The sequence below is a fragment of the Podarcis pityusensis genome (assembly GCF_964106645.2).
Source record: "Podarcis pityusensis genome assembly, chromosome: 9".
NCBI classification, from domain to species: domain Eukaryota; kingdom Metazoa; phylum Chordata; class Lepidosauria; order Squamata; family Lacertidae; genus Podarcis; species Podarcis pityusensis.
Genome location: NC_138034.1, coordinates 23,787,255 through 23,806,199, shown reverse-complemented (window position 1 = coordinate 23,806,199; position 18,945 = coordinate 23,787,255). Strand labels below are relative to the sequence as shown.

General features: G+C 43.6%; 1 protein-coding gene across 2 annotated transcripts in view; it reads right to left on the bottom strand.

Moving 5' to 3' along the window:
• The window catches only part of SCFD2 (sec1 family domain containing 2), a 149,053-nt gene continuing 130,108 nt past the window's right edge, over nt 1-18,945 (bottom strand). Inside the window, exons 7-9 of one of the 2 annotated variants that reach the window (XM_081020511.1) lie at nt 17,060-17,194; nt 4,267-4,386; nt 1-271 (exon numbers count right to left, since the gene is read on the bottom strand). In XM_081020511.1, the coding sequence (XP_080876637.1) occupies nt 113-271; nt 4,267-4,386; nt 17,060-17,194 (414 nt within the window). In that variant the 3' untranslated portion in view covers nt 1-112. Of the gene's footprint in view, nt 674-4,266; nt 4,387-17,059; nt 17,195-18,945 lie in introns of both variants that reach the window. The other variant, XM_081020512.1, reaches the window with a different exon arrangement.

Sequence of the window (18,945 nt, the reverse complement as noted above, 5' to 3'; positions counted from 1 at the left end):
ACATTAGAGCTCACTATATTAGAGATTGTGAAGAAGACATTAAGGCACACTTTGTTGTCACTGACATTTTCTGTTCAAACAGACCCAACATTTTCTCCAGGGGTATCTTAGATCACAAGCCAGCCAACTGCATAAGCAAGATGGAAGGAAAAGCGCAGTATAAAAGAAAACGAAGGAAAAGTTCAGCATAGAAATGGAAGCACCGATAGTCATCTTCAGTGGTTCTGCGATGCTCCAATGAGACTGATATGGACAGTGAGGAACCTTTACCCTGTAGTTGCCAGCAAGAAAGAAAGAATTTCAGTTAAACACAGCATCACTGCAGAGAGAAGAACTTAAAGTTGGCTTGACGTCACAGGACTAATGAACAGATTTTCAAGTGCTATCTTAGCGTAGGTACTTTTCTCTTGTTGGCAGCTATAAAAGCAATTCCCCCAATGTTCAGATCAAGATCAGGAGTAATGTCAGAACCTCTCATTTTCTGCAGGAATGTCTCATGGGATAGAAGGCCAAGGGGTTTTGATATTTTTCTGGTGAGTTGGGCTTGGTGCTCATCTTCTCTGATAAGACTCTTGGCTTATCAAATGCCAATGTCTGGCTGGAGACGGTCCGTGGCAAACAGCAGCTCCAGAAGGCTAAGTGGTGTCAGGAGAGCTGTGGAGAATACAATTACCTGAAAAGAAAGAGAGATGCATAAAGAATAACAGAGACTAAGCCCTGCCACCACTACCAGATACAGAAAAGTGTCAGGCACAGTTTATGACAAGGAGTTGTGTTTCTGCAGCCAAATAAATACAGCTTCACTAAAGCTCAACATCTTATTGTAGATTATTGGAAACAACATAATCAGAAAACTTGTACCCCATTGCATAATTTTTTTCTTTTTCCCCAACTTATGGGCTATAGCAATGTTCCTTATTTTAATTAATTGTCATTCTGGATATACCTGCAATAGGTTTACTGCAATACTGTTAATATTTTTGTCAATGAATGGTTCAATTTAAAGCTGTTGCTTCTTTTTGGCTTATGATGAATTTTAAAAATCAAATGTGTTTTTCCCCCAGCATGTGCTCAGCAGATTACAAAATTTGCCTTCTCCCATTTGTAAGAGATACCGTAATAGTTAACCTATGTCACGCACTGTGCAGTGGCAGATGCTAGGGTCTCAAATTTCAGTGGTATCCTGTATGGCGCCAAAATTCAGAGCCCCTCCATTGATTAAACATTTTCAGTTGATTAATTATTTTTTTTAAACTGATTAATCAACCAATTAAATTTATTTACATCTGCCAAGTACCAAAACCTCAATAAAGATGCCTTTTGAAATTCTTACCCATTAATAATAAAGACAATCTTTACTATTTCCTTCTTTCACAGTAAGAATGAAATAATGCAGTAACTAAAACAGGTGTAAAAATGATAGGAGTAATGGAAATATATCCTTTTTGCATTCTCTGGGTTGTAATCAATTCCAGTTATTACTAATGCCAGTTATTAATCACTGTTTGTTTCTGCAAGGTGGCCTTGTGCTTCTCTGAGACATTCACAGGTATTTTTAAATACAATCCTTAACAAAAGAATGCCACAAATAAGCTATTTTCTCTTTGTGTTTCTCAATGAAAGGCATGGCTTCTCTTATCATCATAACCATCTCTGTATTTGAGGTTGCCCTGTGAACTGAACCACACGTTCTTTAACTTTGCATTTAGTCATCATTTGCTTATATTCCAACCAAACATTGGAAGTGATCAGTATCTGTTGACAGGCTCTTTGCTTGTTGCTGAAAACACTTTAGATTTAACAACCCTAATCCAATTCCTGTTTAAAAGGGACACCAGCATAAACTGTGAACTGCAAGGTGTTGTTTGAATAGAATGGTATGCCAATAGCAATGTTTTCATCTGGGCCTGAGATTTAAAAGCGAGTGACACGAGGCTTCACATAAACAGCTTTGAATAGTGCCAGGATCATTGAAAACATAATCCTGAACAGGTGGTCAGCATTCAGAGACCCAGAGGAGTCCAGGTAAATCCAGATAATTTGGAAACTTTATGTGAGAAAGACTCAGATAACTTTTTTTCAGGGTGGGGAGAGGCATAGGATTCTCCTTCCCTTCCACTCCAAAGCCTTTTAATCTCTAATGTAACAGCTTTATACATAGGGGTATAAAACAATGAGTATGTTCTGAATTCTTTGTCTCAAGGGGTGACCCATCGTTGGTGGGGTCAAGTCACAGCAAAGCAACACCAGATTCCATGTCACTCCTTGTCAAACCTCAATCCCTCTCAGATAGTAAGCCAAAAAGCCTGGCTACATAGTTTAAACTCTTCTCACTCATTAAACCTCTGCTTATCTTTCAAGCCGTAGTAATACATTTGGAGTCAGGATTAACTTGTCCATCAGTGTACTGCAAATTCAAGGTCTGCCCAGGGCAGCGAAGAATTTGATTCCCTGGGTTAAGGGGATAATTGAGAAGCAAAACGCAAGCAGGAGAGTTATCAGATGAAAATGTGTTGCTGGAGAAAGCATTTAAGGCTTGGGAACTATTGAATGAGCTCTTAACTCAAGAATGCCATTAACACGCAAAAGGCATCTTCTCCGGCCCTGCATTGCTTCAACGCCCACCCTGCTTCCACCTCCAACATTTTCACTAATCAAACATGCGGCCACCATGATTTATGATAGGAGGGTTTGCATGCTGTTTGTAGAGCAAAAACATGCTATTTATGTACCATGGGGGTAGAGAAGGATGTCTGCCTGGATTTCTGGTGGAGCCCTGAAGAAAACTGTCATGACAGCTCCTTGTAAGACTGGCCCACCCCAATGATACCCACTCAGAGAGGAAAGGAGTGGGGAATCTTTCTGTGAGTCCACAGTCGCAGCCAATGACTAATGGGGAAGCCATGAGTATGCTGTGAAGGCTTACAGAATTATAGCTGCAGCTTGGCAGACGTTTAAGCTGACCCTTACTGTGTACACACAATAATGTGCTGGACGACCGGCGTACAAAAGCGGGCCAGTGTTGGTAGAGCCTGAAAAGCTTCCTAGGTTCCCGAAGCAGCCTCCCATCCATGTCCCTAGTACTTGGGTAGGCCTCAGATAATTCACAAGGGGTTGGGGAATCCTGACAGGAAGCTGTTTGGTAAACCGCCCTCTCTCTGTGGTGTAGAATTCTGGAGTCCCTCTCTAGCCTCAGGCCTCCACGTTCCTCATCCCAGCTTGAGGTGGTACTGTACCTGCTACTGCCATTTTTCGCTTATGTCTTTCTTATGTCCCGTCTTGCTAAACTCAGTCGCCAGTGTGGTAGGGCTACACCTCACAACAGGCTGTGTTATGGACTACAACTGACACCATTCCTGATCAGAGAATCATAGAGTTGGAAGGGACCATGAGAGTGATGTAGTCCAATCCCCTGCAATGAAGGAATATTTTGCCTGTGTGGCTCAAACCCACAATCCTGGGATGAACCGTCTCATGCTCTACCAATTGAGCTATCTCAGATGGGTGGGGCTGATGGGAGCTTGAGTTCAAAAACATCAGGAAGCTACCAAGCAGACTATCCCTAGTACTGAATGCACCACCCCATGTACTCAGTTATTTTGAGTGTTATTTGTTCCTATCTGGAACATAAACTAGGTAGTAGACAACTTTGAACTCCATAGCTACATGCGCATATATGCCTTCCTCCCTCCAATCTACAAGGCCGGTTCCACATGTGCAGCAGAATGAGGTGAGAAAGAAGTGGTAGAATAATAGAGCAAACCACCTCAGGCGGATGAACAACAGTCTGCAAAACTCCTCTACATAAAAACTCCCTGAATGGAGAAAACTAGCACTGCGAGGAGAAAGCTAACTGAGAACCTTTCAACCTGAAGGGGTTTTGTTTTATTTTTTTAACACAATGGAGCATTCAGAAACGCCACTTCCCACTTGAAGCCTGAAGTGGCACAGTCTGCTCCATCACCTCAGGATTCCACCACCTCATTCTTCTGCATGTAGAGACCCAGCCACACCTTAGAGCTTTTCAGGTTTGCTTTATCCTATGGCACATTTTGGGCAGGGGAAAGGCTTTTGTGGATTATAGGGGCCGTTTGTGTGAATCCTTCCCATTTTTTCTGCAGAGCATGCCACTTCATTCAAGCTGAGAATCGAGTGTTTGTGACCCCAGAAAACTCTTAGCATCAGATTTAGGCTGAACCCAATAGTTCTACTTCCATATGCGGAGATGTTCTTGTTGCTCCAAAATGCCTAAAAAGAGTTTTGTACCTGTACTCCGGGCTTGTGTGCCATTACAAGGTCCTTTACCATTTTGACTTCAGACACCGTCACTCCACCAACCACGAAGATGATCACCAGAGGGTGATCACTAGGGTGAGGGCGGCTCACCTATTAAAGGAACAGAATTAAGATGCTTATGCAACTTGAGCTATTTATTTATTTATTTATTTATTTATTTATAACACACACACCCCAAGTAAAGTACCGTATATGCTGCCTTTCAGAGCAAAATCCTCCAAAGGCAGCTGACATTGGAACCACAATATAAAACTAAAACATTACACATTAAAACAGTAGCAGTTAAAACAATTTGGAGTGCCACATATTGAGATGCACCTTGAAAAATGATAATAACCAAGTTTTCAGGGGCTGTTTCAAAGCCAGGACATTAGAGGCCAGCATATCTCCCGGGGGAGGGGGGGAATTCCACAAGCAAGGGGCCACTCCAATAAGGCCCTCTCTTTTCTGCCTGGCAAGTGAACAGATGATGAACAGAGACCTCCTTTCCCTCCTAATTTTCTCTGCCTTCCATTTTCTATGCCCATTTACCTATGCATCGTTGCTATGGTTGCAACTTCACCCCTAAGATGGCTGCCCACCTTGTCAGATTAGAGAGAAGAGGAAACTGGATTCTCATTGCTTGATGACAGTAACAGAGCATGCACGTAACAGCCTCCTAAACCACTTCTAGGCTGATGGTGTGGAAGTCTTTTGTAAAAACGCAACTTTAAAAATATAATTTGCTTGATGTTCTCTTGCCATCTCCCAATGAAAAGATGCCAGTAATAGGTTTATTTAAAATAATTCCCTTTCTAGCTTAACTATTAACACTGACAAGCTAAGAAGCAGCAGATCTGAAAGGCATGGTGATATCCAGATATTATGCTGCCTGTTCTGTAATAGATTTATGAGTCAACTCAAAGAAACCCTTGAAAGAGAGAACTGTCCTTTGTAAAGTAAGACATAAGGGCACCCTAGGTGGACAGACCAGAATGGAGAGAGGGGTGTGTTGTGATATGCTAGCAACCACCGTATTTTTCGCTCTATAGGACGCACTTTTCCCCCTTCAAAAATGAAGGGGAAATGTGTGTGCGTCCTATGGAGCGAAGACGCCATAGCCCCGCGACCCTCTCCTGGCTGGAGAGGTGACACGCGGCTATGGCAGGAGCCTCTCTGCTGCGCCTCTCCGCTGCTCCCTGACCTGCTCTTTGGGGCTGGTGGTGGGCTTCCTCCCGCCAGCCCCAAAGAGCAGGTCGAAAGGAACCTGAAGCCTGGAGAAGGGGGGCTGGGCAGAGAGGGGGAGAATTTATTTTTCTTGTTCTCCCCTCTAAAACAAGGTGCGTCCTATTGTCCGGTGCGTCCTATGGTGCGAAAAATACGGTAACTATCTTTTTCTTGCAATACCATTTGTTATATGCATTTGCTCTACTGATTGAAAGCACTAAAAGTTCCATGACCGGATGGAACCTGTACTGTCTATTATGGAGGGCTTCCAAACCGCAAGCTTGAGTGTCATTGTTTTTTTTTTTTTGCATGGCTGGTTAAAGACATTTCCCTGACAAAAAGAAGTGGCAGCGTGCTTAGGATCCCATGCAAAGTGGCTCAGGATTCCTTGCAAAGTGGTTCGATGGGGAGCAAAACACGAAACAAAAACGCAGATTGCATTCCTTCCCTTCAGCCACCTCAAAGCAGGCAGGCTGCACCGGATGTGGTGGAGAGGCCACCAAACCGCATGCATACCCTCCAACATTCCTCAGAGGGGAATAGGGACATTTCTCACTCGCTCCCAACTGACGCTCCACAAACCCCCTATTTTTGGTGTCTCTCCGCCTAGTGGCGAAGCTGCATGCTCCGCTACCGGGGGCGGAGAGCAGGCGTGGCAATGCACCCTTTCCTTAAGAACCCAGTATGATGTTACATACCTAGGAGGGCAAACCACGCATCCTGGGGGCGTGGCAATGCACCCGTGAGGGCGTGGCACGCTGCCCGCAGGGGTGTGGCGCATGTTCTGGGGGTGTGATGCGCTGCCTGTGGGGGCATGGCTTGCGGCGCGTGTCCGGGGGGGGGGGCTGCCACGATGGCACCCTACCGGAATAGTGGTGCTGGGGGCGGTTTGCTCCCTCTGCACTCCTGTTCCTTTGCCAGTATCTCCCCCCCTCACCCCAGCATTTCCACCACCAATACACCAACAGGACCCAGCACACACACCCTCCGCCGTCCTGAGAAAACCCCTTAATCCTGATTTTATTTTATTCTTTGGTAGGTTTACAAAAAGAAAAAACACACACCAACAAATATGTTTTGGAAAGGGGAAAGATCAGACGCAGCACACAAAGCATTTCCTTTGTTTAAAAAAACAACAACCCAGGACTCCTTAAATTACGCTCCTCCTTTCTTCCTGCCCTGTGCCTGCACCTCAGGGCTGGTGTGTCACATGAGACTGGGCTTCTCCAGCAGTCACTACCAGCTGCCCAAGGGCCACCAGCTGCCCAACAGGCCACGGGATGCTCCCTTGCACCCACTGCTGCCTCCGCAGTCAAACTCAAGACAAACGCAGGCTCGTCTAACTCCCCAAGTTTGGTGGCGGTGGCACTGATGGGGACATTCCAGGATCAAATCAGAAGCTGGGATGGCTTTTGTCATTCCAGGCTTGTCCCTGGAAAATAGGACACTTGGAGGGTGTGCAGCAGGTGCTGCTTGCCGTTGTCATTTGGACAACTTGCGTTGGTACCTCGGCCCTGATCTTCCAAAGGCAAAATAAGATGGTTTTATTTGGGCAGGCCTGTTGCAAAGAAAAAGTCAGGGCTGCATTCAGCCAAGTCACCCCATTCATGCAAGGAGCTCTGTGTGCACAACAGAACTTCTCCCCAGTTCCCCCCCCTTGCACTCCTCCAGGCTGCTGTGGAAGCACGGCTATGATTTTATTAATGTACAGCATATTTTAAAGGTTTCCATACTTTTCATTTTGAATACTACGATACACCTTCCCTTGCTAATTAAATTAAACCACTGCTTATTTTGATCTTTGCTGGCTACGACTAACCATTTGTCCTCTATTACACACAATCAGCTACATTCAAGTTCCCTTGCCACCAGTTCCTGAGCATGCTGTGTCACGCTCCTCAGAATGACTGGTAGAGGTTCTTTTGGTCTCTCAACAAGGTTGTTTACACAGTACGAAGACCGAAATCCCTGTCAAGCGGTCTTCCCAGGTGCACAGCTCTTGAACACGTACATAATTTAAAATTAGCATCGCCAATTGGCAATCAGATAATGGGCCACCTACAGAGATGGGGAGAAGGGCAGACAGACTATGTGTGGGTAATGTTTTCTCTCCGCAATCTTCTTTTGCTGTGAGTTTTCAAGGGGAGGGGAGATTATAGTATGTTAGGACACACACTGGGTTGCCACTTCGGGCAACTTCCGACGTATATAAAAACATAATAAAACATTAAACATTTTTTTAAAAAACCCTTTTCCTATACAAGATTGCCTTCAGACAGCTCAGGGGTCGGATAACTCTAACATTTCTCCAATGAAAATAGGGCTATCCTACCATACCCTTCCACATTTCTCCAATGAAAACAGGGACATCCTAAGGAAAAGTGGGACATTCTGGGGTCAAATCAGAAACCGGGATGGCTTCTTTAAATCAGGGATGTCCCTGAAAAATAGGGAGACTTGGAAGGTCTGGTAGTACCTTGGAAGACTGCAAGCCTATGCAGAATTATGTACAGTATGCCAAAACCCGGTGATTTCCAGTGCAGGCTGGTCCATTTGGCAAATGGGGCATTGCTCCACCAACCTCAGTCAGCCCACACCTACATGTTTCTTTCAAGCACTCCAAGGGGTTGTCCTGGCTGCCATGTTCCTCAGACACAGTGTGGCCCTCGTAGAACTTAGCAGAGAGAAGGATGGGGACAAAATGAGAATCACTTGGCTCTGCTTATCGTTGACTCTGGTTCCACCTACTGTTGTTGGCTTTCCTGCCTTCTGCTCTAGTGACCCCATTCATTCAAAATTTCAAAGGGCTTGGTTGGCCATGCCTACCTAAAAGTGTAATAGGGTCAGGCTGCAAGTTGCTTCCAAGATGTGGTTTAAAACACAAGGTGAGCGTATCCCTCACGTTTGCTGAATGATGACCAACAACGTTCAGACTCAACATACTGTCTGGTATACTCTGTTCACACCCACTATGCATGCACTGGTTTCCCGGCAAAAGAAGAAAGCGATGGATGTCAGCTCTCTTTCTCCTGTCCGTCATCCTACTTCCACTGCAAGATGATATGCAGGATGACAGCATTTACTGGATAGCTACCGGTACGTTTCTGCAGAAACCAAACTATTTGCATACCATAAATAAAAGCACACAGATCTCAACAGCTACACTGAAAAGTAGGTCAAACAAGACTCCAAAATTGCTGAGCAGTACAGCAATATGAGTCGCTGTGCTGTTCAGCGACTTGTATGAGCTTAGCTGACATAAGTTAAAGAATAAATATTTATGAAGATTACAGACAGGACTATTGGCTACTCAGAATTAATGTTAGAATACAAGCCACAGCGACTGGAGGTCCCTGGGCTAAATCTGATATTGAGTGATACCATCTGCTACCACTGTCCTTGCCAAGATAAGAGAACTCATTGAAGGGGCTTTCCTGAAAACAAATTTCTGACAAGGGTCTTATATTTATTCTTTGCCCCCCCCCCCCCCAAGAAAAGCTCAACAACTTTTGTGTACGGATTTTCACTTTTTGAAATATGGCAACCCTAGCTTAATGCCTATATATTTTCCTAACATAATTCTTCAGCAGCCTAGAAAAATTACCGCAGGTGCTAATAAGATTTTGCATCCTTTGTATTTTAACAGCTTTTCTTTAGAAAAGCTCCACATACTTCTACTTCTACCAAATGTGTATGAAATCATCTCTATAATTTTATTTTTAAAATCCGGCTATACTAGTGCCATAATATATTTTTAAAAAATATCTTAACCAATGTTGTAACGACTTCTGAACATTTCCTTCAAATTAAGAATGACTTGAGAGAAGTAGATTTGTAGTCTCAGATGAAAAATGTCTATCCATCTATACATACATATCACCATTTTTCATCTGTGACTACAAATTGCATAGCTTTCCCCTATTTTAAGTCTTTATTCTCTGAATGTATCAAAATATGAAATGGTTTACAGTCCAACCTGATGCATGTTTATTGAGAAATATGTCCTATTTAGTTTACTGGGACTTCTCAGTTTTTAAGTGTGCTGAACCCAAACACCTAGGTCTTGCTTTCCTGTATTAACATGCTATCAGCTTGCCCTAGCAAAGACCCAATATACATTTATGTGGGACCAAGCCCCATTGAACTCAGTGAAGCTTACTTCTCGGTAGGCAAGCCCAGGATTGTGTTCCAACCCTCAATGTTAACATGTTTGTGGAGTTAGAAAAGGACTTTAAGGTTACTTAATGCATACTGAAATAAGTTATGAAATTTAACTGAGCTGCGTGTGCTTTCGTGATTGTGCTAACAAAGAAAATGCCTCAACAAATACTTTCCTAAAGTAAAAAATAAGCAAGCATCCAAACACATGGTGCATATATAAAATAGTATCCCTTTTCAAAGGTCTGAAAGTCAAACCACGAATTCCAGATATGCATATTAAAATGCAGACTGCTTAGGCATGCAAGTTTTCAATTAAAACTGTTATGAAAGAGGTTTTGGAACATTTCAATCCCCCCTAACCCCGCTGTTCGTGGTTTTCTTTTCTTTTCTTCATTGGAACTGGACAATTTCTGAATGCAAATTAAACTGTGTGTAGACCTGGGGTACAATTGAGATTTTTAATGAGATAAAATACAATTACATAAGGCTTTTTGCTTTGAAGTGATCAGTGCCATGTGGCTGAATGCAGCAAGATTCCACAGTGAAACTCCAAAAGGAGGATTTCTGATGGCACGTATTTATAACCTTATTATAATAGTTGAGGCTTCAAGGGAATCTAATGAGATTGGCTACTCTGAGGAGTTTCCACATCCTCTTGTTGTTTGTGTGCATCATGCCAGTTTCTTTGCTGGAATGCATTATATATTAAATGTTGTTCCTCGCCCTGTAAGGACAGAACATGGAGCTCTTCCTGCTTCTTGAGGTACAACCTCAAAGGGTTATTGTGGGAGGGGGTAAACGTGTGTGTGTTGGGCGGAAATGACGATATATGCTGCCTCGAGCTCTTAGGAGGAAGTCCAAATTAAAATGAAGTAAATAAAACCTGTTAAGTGGTTTGGGTTCTTAAAATGTCTGCCTTTGAGTGCTGGACATTAAAATGGAGGCACCAGATTAAGTACAGTGTATGTGCCATTATGTGCCAGTATGTGGGATGTGGGAGGCATTGTGGGTTAAACCACAGAGCCTAGGACTTGCCGATCAGAAGGTTGGCGGTTCAAATCCCCGCGACGGGGTGAGCTCCCATTGCTCGGTCCCTGCTCCTGCCAACCTAGCAGTTCAAAAGCACGTCAAAGTGCAAGTAGATAAATAGGTATCGCTCTGGTGGGAAGGTAAACGCCGTTTCCGTGCGCTGCTCTGGTTCGCCAGAAGCAGCTTAGTCACGCTGGCCACATGACCCGGAAGCTGTACACTGGCTCCCTTGGCTTGTAAAGCGAGATGAGCGCTGCAACTGGACCTAACGGTCAGGGGTCCCTTTACTTTTATGTGCCATTAAGAAAGTCTTGCTAGAGCAGACCAAATACCACCAGTCCAAAATCCTATTTCTAGCATGGGCCCTACAGATACCACTGGGAACTAATTTCTATCCTCTGTTGTTTGTCAACAGCATTGGTTACTCAGAATTTTTTGCCTCTAAACATAGAGGTTCCATTCAGCACTTGTGGCTACGAGCTGCCAAGAAACCAGGGACGGAGAACCTCCAGCTTTCTTGACTCCCAACTCCCATCGGCCCCAACTAAACAGGGGTTGCGCAATCTTTCAAGGGCCACATACCAGCGGCAAGCATGGCCAGAGGCAAAGGTGGGTGTAGCAATAAATATAAATTTTACAGTTGTACAGCAGGCTGGTTGCTACACAAACTCACGCAACTCTCTCTTCTCCATCCAGGCAAGCAAGAGGCATTATTAGAGTTCAATGAAATGGTCCAGTTAGAGAAAAACAGTCAGAGAGGGTACAGGGTACAGCTGGTGAGGGATATGGCTTGGGGAGAGAGTCCCAAGAGAGCCCGCAAGAGTTGTATTTGGTCCCTGGGCCTGAGGATCCCCATGCTAGTGCTAAACTGTGGTAAATCTAAAATGGAAGCTTCTGATTTTCTCCTTATGGCAGTGCTGGGGATAAGAGGAGAAGCGCACATGAGCCCAGGAGGAGGCTAGGCCCATTGTCATAATGCCAAATCACAGTCCACACACAGCATATTGACATGCATATTAATGGCACACCAGCCCTTTCTCATATTAAATATGGCAATCCTCATAAGAGTTCTGATGCATTCCTTTCCTACAGTTCTATGATTTTGAGGAGCCATTAAGTAATCAATAGTAAATAACTTTATTTCCAAGACAGCCCACAAAAAAGCTTTCGCCTGTTGTTTTCCCACATGCTAACAGAAAACCCTGCGACAGCAAAGGTATTACAGCAAATCATGTACTAAGGCTCCCCTCAACCAAGCAAGTTTGTCAGGTTCAACCGAAAAGTGACATTTCTTGCCCAGGTTTTGAGATACAGCAGCAACTGCTGAGTGATTCTAGCTATGTTTTAGTTTCTCCTTTATCTTTCCACCAAAGATGGCTGGCGTAGATAGCAATTGTGGCTGCAGGAAAGACTTTCCCTCTCCTTTCCCCCTGGAGAAGCCCCTGTGAGGTGGCACATTTAGATCCCTAATTTCGGAAGAAGCAAAAAACAAGAAGCAAAGAGGCATTGACACACCCTCTTTGATTCTACAAGAGTGCAAAAACTTGTCTACACTAGCAGTTGCATGCCTATATTGTCAGAGCCGTGCTGAAGCAGATTTAACAAACCGCTTGTGCCGACTACGTCTGGGAATCGTTTATGAAGTGAACCTCTGGTGGCAGATGTTCAAAATGGCAGAGGCAAGAAAGGAAAGAGGGAGTCCAAGATATTATGCTGCCTAAGGACAGGATTCCGCCCCACCCATTCCACACACAGAAGCCAACCAGACTTGCAGCTGATTCCTGCTTTAATGCTGGCAACAGGACAGCCACGTCTGAGGGCAGCAGGCCAGCTAAAAGGCCACATAGCATGTACAGCGGATCAGAATACCAGGAGGAAAGGCCAGAGAAGCTGTCAGTCATTGCTGTCCCTCAACCCCCCCCCCAGCAACTACCATCTCAGGTAGCTGTTTCACTCTGCCTACTGGTGTCAGGCCTCAGGGAATCAGTTTCCCAACCACCTTGGCAGTAGATAAGCAGGACAAAGGAAAAGAAGTCTTCTTACCAGTTAGAAACTTTACTGATCACAGCGAGAGAGCAAAGAATCCATTTCCTAGAAAGGACGGTGCTCCCAATTAAGGGCACCACCCACTTCCTCCCTAGTCACCCACTTCACTACTGCGTCTTGTACCCTGAGCTCATGACCACTGTGCTTTCTGTGCTGCCACCCTTATCAGCTCTTCTTGACCTTGGGCTGAGCGGATGAATGCTTTCCAGAGACAGTGAATCTGTTAACCCTCTGTCTCCCAGTTCTCCTCCTCCTAGCTGTTCCCCATCCAGTATGTCCCAGCTTCTGCCTTCTGAACTATGTCCCACTGTTTGGGACCACTGTTCCAAATCTATACTGTCCTCCTGTGCTCCTGGGAAGATTCAGGATCCGGAGCAGGAGAAGGGGGAGGGGGAGGCTCCCACCATTCCCCCTCAGCATGGTCCCTGACAACTTGTAGGACTGGTTTATAAGTTACCAAATCCAGGGAAATATACATCAAATACATTCATTGTACTGGGTCTCCCTTACACAGCTTAAAGACAACTGTGATTAGGAACAAGAAGTTCCAACAAAAGAAGAGTGGCAGACAAAGATGATAGACTTTGCGGGATTGGTGAAGCTGACTGGGAAAATCCGAAACCAGCACGATCGAGCATTCCAAAAAGACTGGAGCAAATTTAACCAATATTTGAAGGACCATTGTAAGCAATTAACAACACTGGCAGGACAGTAAGAAGACATGTAATGTTAACCGTACTTACCTTTTCATATTTATCTAAAATTGAGACGTATCAAATGAGTGAAACGTAAATTGGAAAATGTATAAATGCTATGATATGGAGGTTAACTCTGAAAACCCTGAGGTGGGAGGGAGGGGAGTCAATAAGCTCTTAAGAGCCAAAGAAGTAAAGTGAACAATGATATGATTAAATATTATAAAATGGAAAATTAATAAAAAGTACTAAAAAATAAAGACAACTGTGATTAAATGACATACAAATTGTTAAAATAATAATAATAATAAATTAAATTAAAAGGTGCACAGAAGACAATTCATTGGCCAGTGCATTCTGGATATGCAGGGGAGGCTCTGATTCTCTATTTTCAGAGAGATCCCAAAGCTGACCATTGGCTCAGTCCAACCTTTGGCAGCCTGGTGCCCTCCAGATATTTTGAACTATAACTCCCATCAGTCCCAGGAAGCACTTGGTTGGCAAAGGCTGCCTTAATCTCTTTTTGTGGTGTCTCAGTTTGCCTGGCTCAAAGTCAGCTGGCTTGTTTGTGGAGCAAAGCAGAGGCGAATTTAGGGGAGCACAACCGGTTCAGCCTTACTGGGCGCAGAGTCTTGGGGGCGCCGTAACTATGATTTAGAATGGTGGAGAGGCACCAGAGGTGGAGGTGGAGGGGCACCAGATTTTGGCATCACACAGGGCACTGCTGAAATTTGATACCCCAAGATCCAGCACCGAGCATAGTTATGAAGTATGAACAGCAACTGCGAAAAAGGCTTAATCTATACTTAAGGCTCACCAGGACAAGAAAGGAAGGGACCTGTGTTACAGAATCCATTTTTAGATAAGTCTTGGGGAGCCAGGGAACGGGGGAGCACTTCCACCTAGAAAACTAGACGAGCAAAAAAAATATATGTAGCAGAGCAATTTCGTGGAGTTTCTATTAGTGGTCAAGAGCATGATTTGTGGGCAATCTCTCAGGGATGCTTTCTAGGTAATATTTCCTGCCCCAAGACAGGTTTGTTGGTGTCCCCTTTAAAAATATAGATTTCTTCCAGTGGGTCTGTATTGCAGGATTTCCTAATTGCATTTGTGTGGTTTTGGTTTGCAGTGTTGATACTGTATTTGCCTTTCTTCATTGATTCCTTCCCCTCTCTCCTATCTTTTATTGCTAGTCCCTCTCTCCTTGCCTCCCAGCCTGTAGCTGCCAAAGTGAATACTGGGCTGTCCCATGAGAGACATTTGAGGAGCTGCTTGCCTGCCTGTCACCTTCCTGAACAGATCTTGTTAATGACTCCCACAAGCTGTGCAACTTCATTAATCATTTTGGGGTGTGTGTGCGTGATTAAGTGAGGAGGGAGAGAGGATTCATACCCAGCGGAAAAGAAGGCCATTACATCGTACTTGTAACAGGGGAAGTGGGCATGGACAGTGCAGTTGAAGGCCTGGAAGGATTCCAGGACAAAATTGGCACAAATGTTCTTATCTCATGACTGGTGGTGAAAAAGCTAGTTTCCTCCCAAAGGTCAGTCAACATTCTGTAGCCAATCGGCACACACAGACTTAGTTGGGCTGCTTTGTATTCCCCAAGTTTGCCTACTTAGGGGCTTTCTCCATGTAACAGGTGGGGAGTATACAGTGGTACCTCGGGTTACAGACACTTCAGGTTACAGACGCTTCAGGTTACAGACTCCGCTAACCCAAAAATAGTACCTTTGTTAAGAACTTTGCTTCAGGATGAGAACAGAAATTGTGCTCTGGCGGTGTGGCGGCAGTGGGAGGCCCCATTAGCTAAAGTGGTACCTCAGGTTAAGAACAATTTCAGGTTAAGAACGAATTAAGTTCTTAACCCGAGGTACCACTGTATCCTGGCTCAAAGGGGGATGCTTCTTGGATACCTCAGGAAGAAGATGCTGATTGCAAGGTGATGAAAAAGAAATGATTCATAATTTGCTGAAACATGACGATTTGTTCCTGGCATGTATAATTCATAAGCACTTCATAATTCTTCTTCTTCTTTCTTTCAAAGGAAAGCTATTTTGAGAAATGCCATTTTAACACAGTCACTGTTGTTTCCAATTTACTGCATAACTCACTGCTTCCAATGCTTGTTCTTAAGAGCTTTAACCTTTTTTAAATAATAATAATAATAATAATAATTGAGTACTGCCTCATATATTCATCTGGAGAGATGTTTAAGAATATACTGCAGAAACTAAGGTTCCCCCCACCCCATCAGTCCTCAATGATTCTGCCCCCATCTCTTTCTTTCTTCCTGACTGAAGTTTAGCTCTAGGGCCTGTGAAGCAGGCAAATCCTTTGATTGCAACAGTATTCTCTTTAGACCTCATTAATTTCAGCACCGGCAGACAAATGAGTGAATGGACAAATTGTTTTTGGAAGCATTGTATGATGTTGAAGGCTGCAGCTATTAATTATGGACTGATAATAAATGGTTTGCATTTGCATTTGATGTGGAAACCAGCAGTTTCACTGCAAAATCAGTGAATGCAAAATCTGTTTATGTGGAATTGTAGGAATGAGTTCATCACTTATGGAGAAAAATACACTAATTCTAGAAATCAGTTGTGAGCTAAACTCAAGCCCATCCTAGCAGGTGAAAAAGAGTTGAAGAATTGAAACCACTATTAGCAGAGGCGGAGGAAATAGTCAGTACTTCTCTGTGGGCCTCAAGAAACCATCTTTGGATGCAGACTTCAAGAAACCATCTTTGAAGAGACTTCATCAGGCAAGGCCTTCTTCCATCTGCCTTGTCCCACCCTCCAGACCTTGCTTCTCAATTTGTATTGTATTATTTTATGCTCTGTGGCTTGCAATTGTTTTATTGATTGTAGTTTAGAAATTATTTATTGTAATTAAGAGTGGATGTCTGTTTAATTTTTATATGCTGATATTAGAATAATATAGAATAGTATATTATTCTATGCTATTCTAATGATTGTTGAATGTTATTTTATTTGATGTAGTTGCTTATTTTAAAGTTATGTTTTATTATCACATTTTTGTATTGCATTAGAATGTTATAAGGTGTACATTCATTGTTTATTCAGCTTGTAAACTGCCTTGGGTATTGTAAGATAGAAAGACAGTATACAAATTAAAAGTGATGATGATGATGATACAAAGTGTTCAAAGTGGCCGACAAATATAAAATCGAACATAAAAACAATGGCAGAACAACCACCAAAAACATTATAAACAAAAACCAGCAGTGACAAACAATAAAGAGCTGTACTCGCCATCAGTACTTTTAGTAGCAACAGAATCAAACGTATGCTTAAAAAGGAGTTTTCCATTCCCGATGGGAAACAATTAAAGAGAAAGAAAACCTAACCTTTGGGGGCAGGGAGTTCCAGAGCTACCACCTATATATCAAATATAAACTTTAAAACTACAAAATGCATGTTCCGTATTCTACTGCAAGTCAAATGCCAAAGCCAGGTGTAGCCAATGACTTGTGCATATTAGGCAGAAAACGATGAGATAACAACGTCACAGATAAAATGAAGCAGCTTCCTCTTACCAAAAACAGCTACATATTTAACTTTGTTAAGATGTACACGTGGGCAACTGCATAGCAACCTTACCTTCATAAACATACTAAACCCAGTTTTCAGAAGGTCTGTGAGCCCAGAAGACATGTGCTCAATATCAACAGAGTCAGGTCGATCCGGATTATATATCTCTTCCACCACTTGCTTCAGCAATGGTTTATAAGAGGCCTGGAAAATATTAAACATTGAACGTAAGTGTATATATACAAGTGATTTCACAATGCACAACCCACTTGTGAAATTTACTGTGTTGGGATATGTTCATGGTCACTGTGGTAACTGCTAAAAAAAAGGGAGGAAAATGGAGTGGAAGCTGCCTAAAACTTGCTCACTGGAGCAGATACTGTCTTGCTTGCATCAATATGTTGTCTGGAGACAGAGACAGGGCACACACACAGATATCTTTCATACTGCTTTTGCGACACAAGACAAACCAATTCTGCTTTATTTCGCTACTAATGTTGGGGAAACATTTTCAGCCTCTGCCTAGTTGATGGCTCAAACTGGACTATCGAGTCTCTGCATTGATTCCCATTGGTTGGCTCCACAAAGATACAAGCACTCAGCTTCTTGGAAAATAAAAATTCAACAATGTGAACTTTAACAAAATTTGAAGATGAGGGGAGGAAAATGTACAGAATCCCAGGGAGTTCTTACCTCTGCCTGGTATATTTGCTTTTGCCAACAAAACAAAACAAAACACCTCGTCACGAGAAATAACATTGGTTCACTAGGTCCTAGCCTTGTGCAATTTTGGAGCTGCTTTTTTGTACTGATATGATCGGGGATCGATCATGAATGGACTGAAGTCTCCCAACAGTAATGATTACCATTACCCTCTCTCAACACACACTGGCTGGGATGGGCAGCAGCGGTGTTCCGATGGCTAACTAATCATGCATTAAACACAAGCATGTAAAAAGGATGCATAGCTGAATTCTCTCACCTACTGCTGCTGGGCACACAGAGCTCCTAAATGCAAGAGCGGGTGCAGACTGTGTAGGACAGCGGTTCTCAACCTGTGGGTCCCCAGATGTTGTTGGACTACAACTCCCATCATCCCTGAGCTTTGGCCTTGCTAGGTAGGGGTGATGGGAGTTGTGGTTCAACAACATCTGGGGACCCACAGGTTGAGAAAGGCTGGTGTAGGAGCTCTAAGCGCATATCACATGAGGGACCTTTCCCCACACTAGTCAGACATGCAGCCAGCCAGGTAATGGTCTCCACATCCAATGGTGGTGGTGGGGCTCTGCTCTCTCTCCGTCGATGTATTGGGGGGTGTATGTTTGAACATCCTTGCCATTTGCCCCTTCCAGGAGGAAGAATGCTCTCAGCACTAAGTGAAAGGATGCAGCATAGACATCATGGGTAAACACAGCGACATCTGGATTGCCCTCTTATTTAGCACTGAAAGGGACAGTACAGTGGTACCTCGGGTTACAGATGCTTCAGGTTACATATGCTTCAGGTTACAGACTCCGCTAACCCAGAAATATTATCTTAGGTTAAAAACTTTGCTTCAGGATGAGAACAGAAATCGTGCACTGGCGGTGTGGCAGCAGCAGGAGGTCCCATTAGCTAAAGTGGTACCTCATGTTAAGAACAGTTTCAGGTTAAGAACGGACCTCCAGAACGAATTAAGTACTTAACTCAAGGTACCACTGTCTCCAGCTAGAAGGGAAGCCCGAGAAGGTGCTGCCTTTTGTCTGAACAAAATTGCTCCCAGGCTTCCCACCTAGCTCTCCAGTTTCTTCTCCCCCATCATGAAATGAGAGATCCTATGTTCCTGAGGGTGAATTGCAGCAAAGGAGAGGATATCTAGACTAATGAAGAGTCTGGGTTTATCTGGCTTTTAAAATGATTTTTAAACGTTACAGTCTTCTCTTGCTGTATATACTAAACACATTACTGAGAGTGTA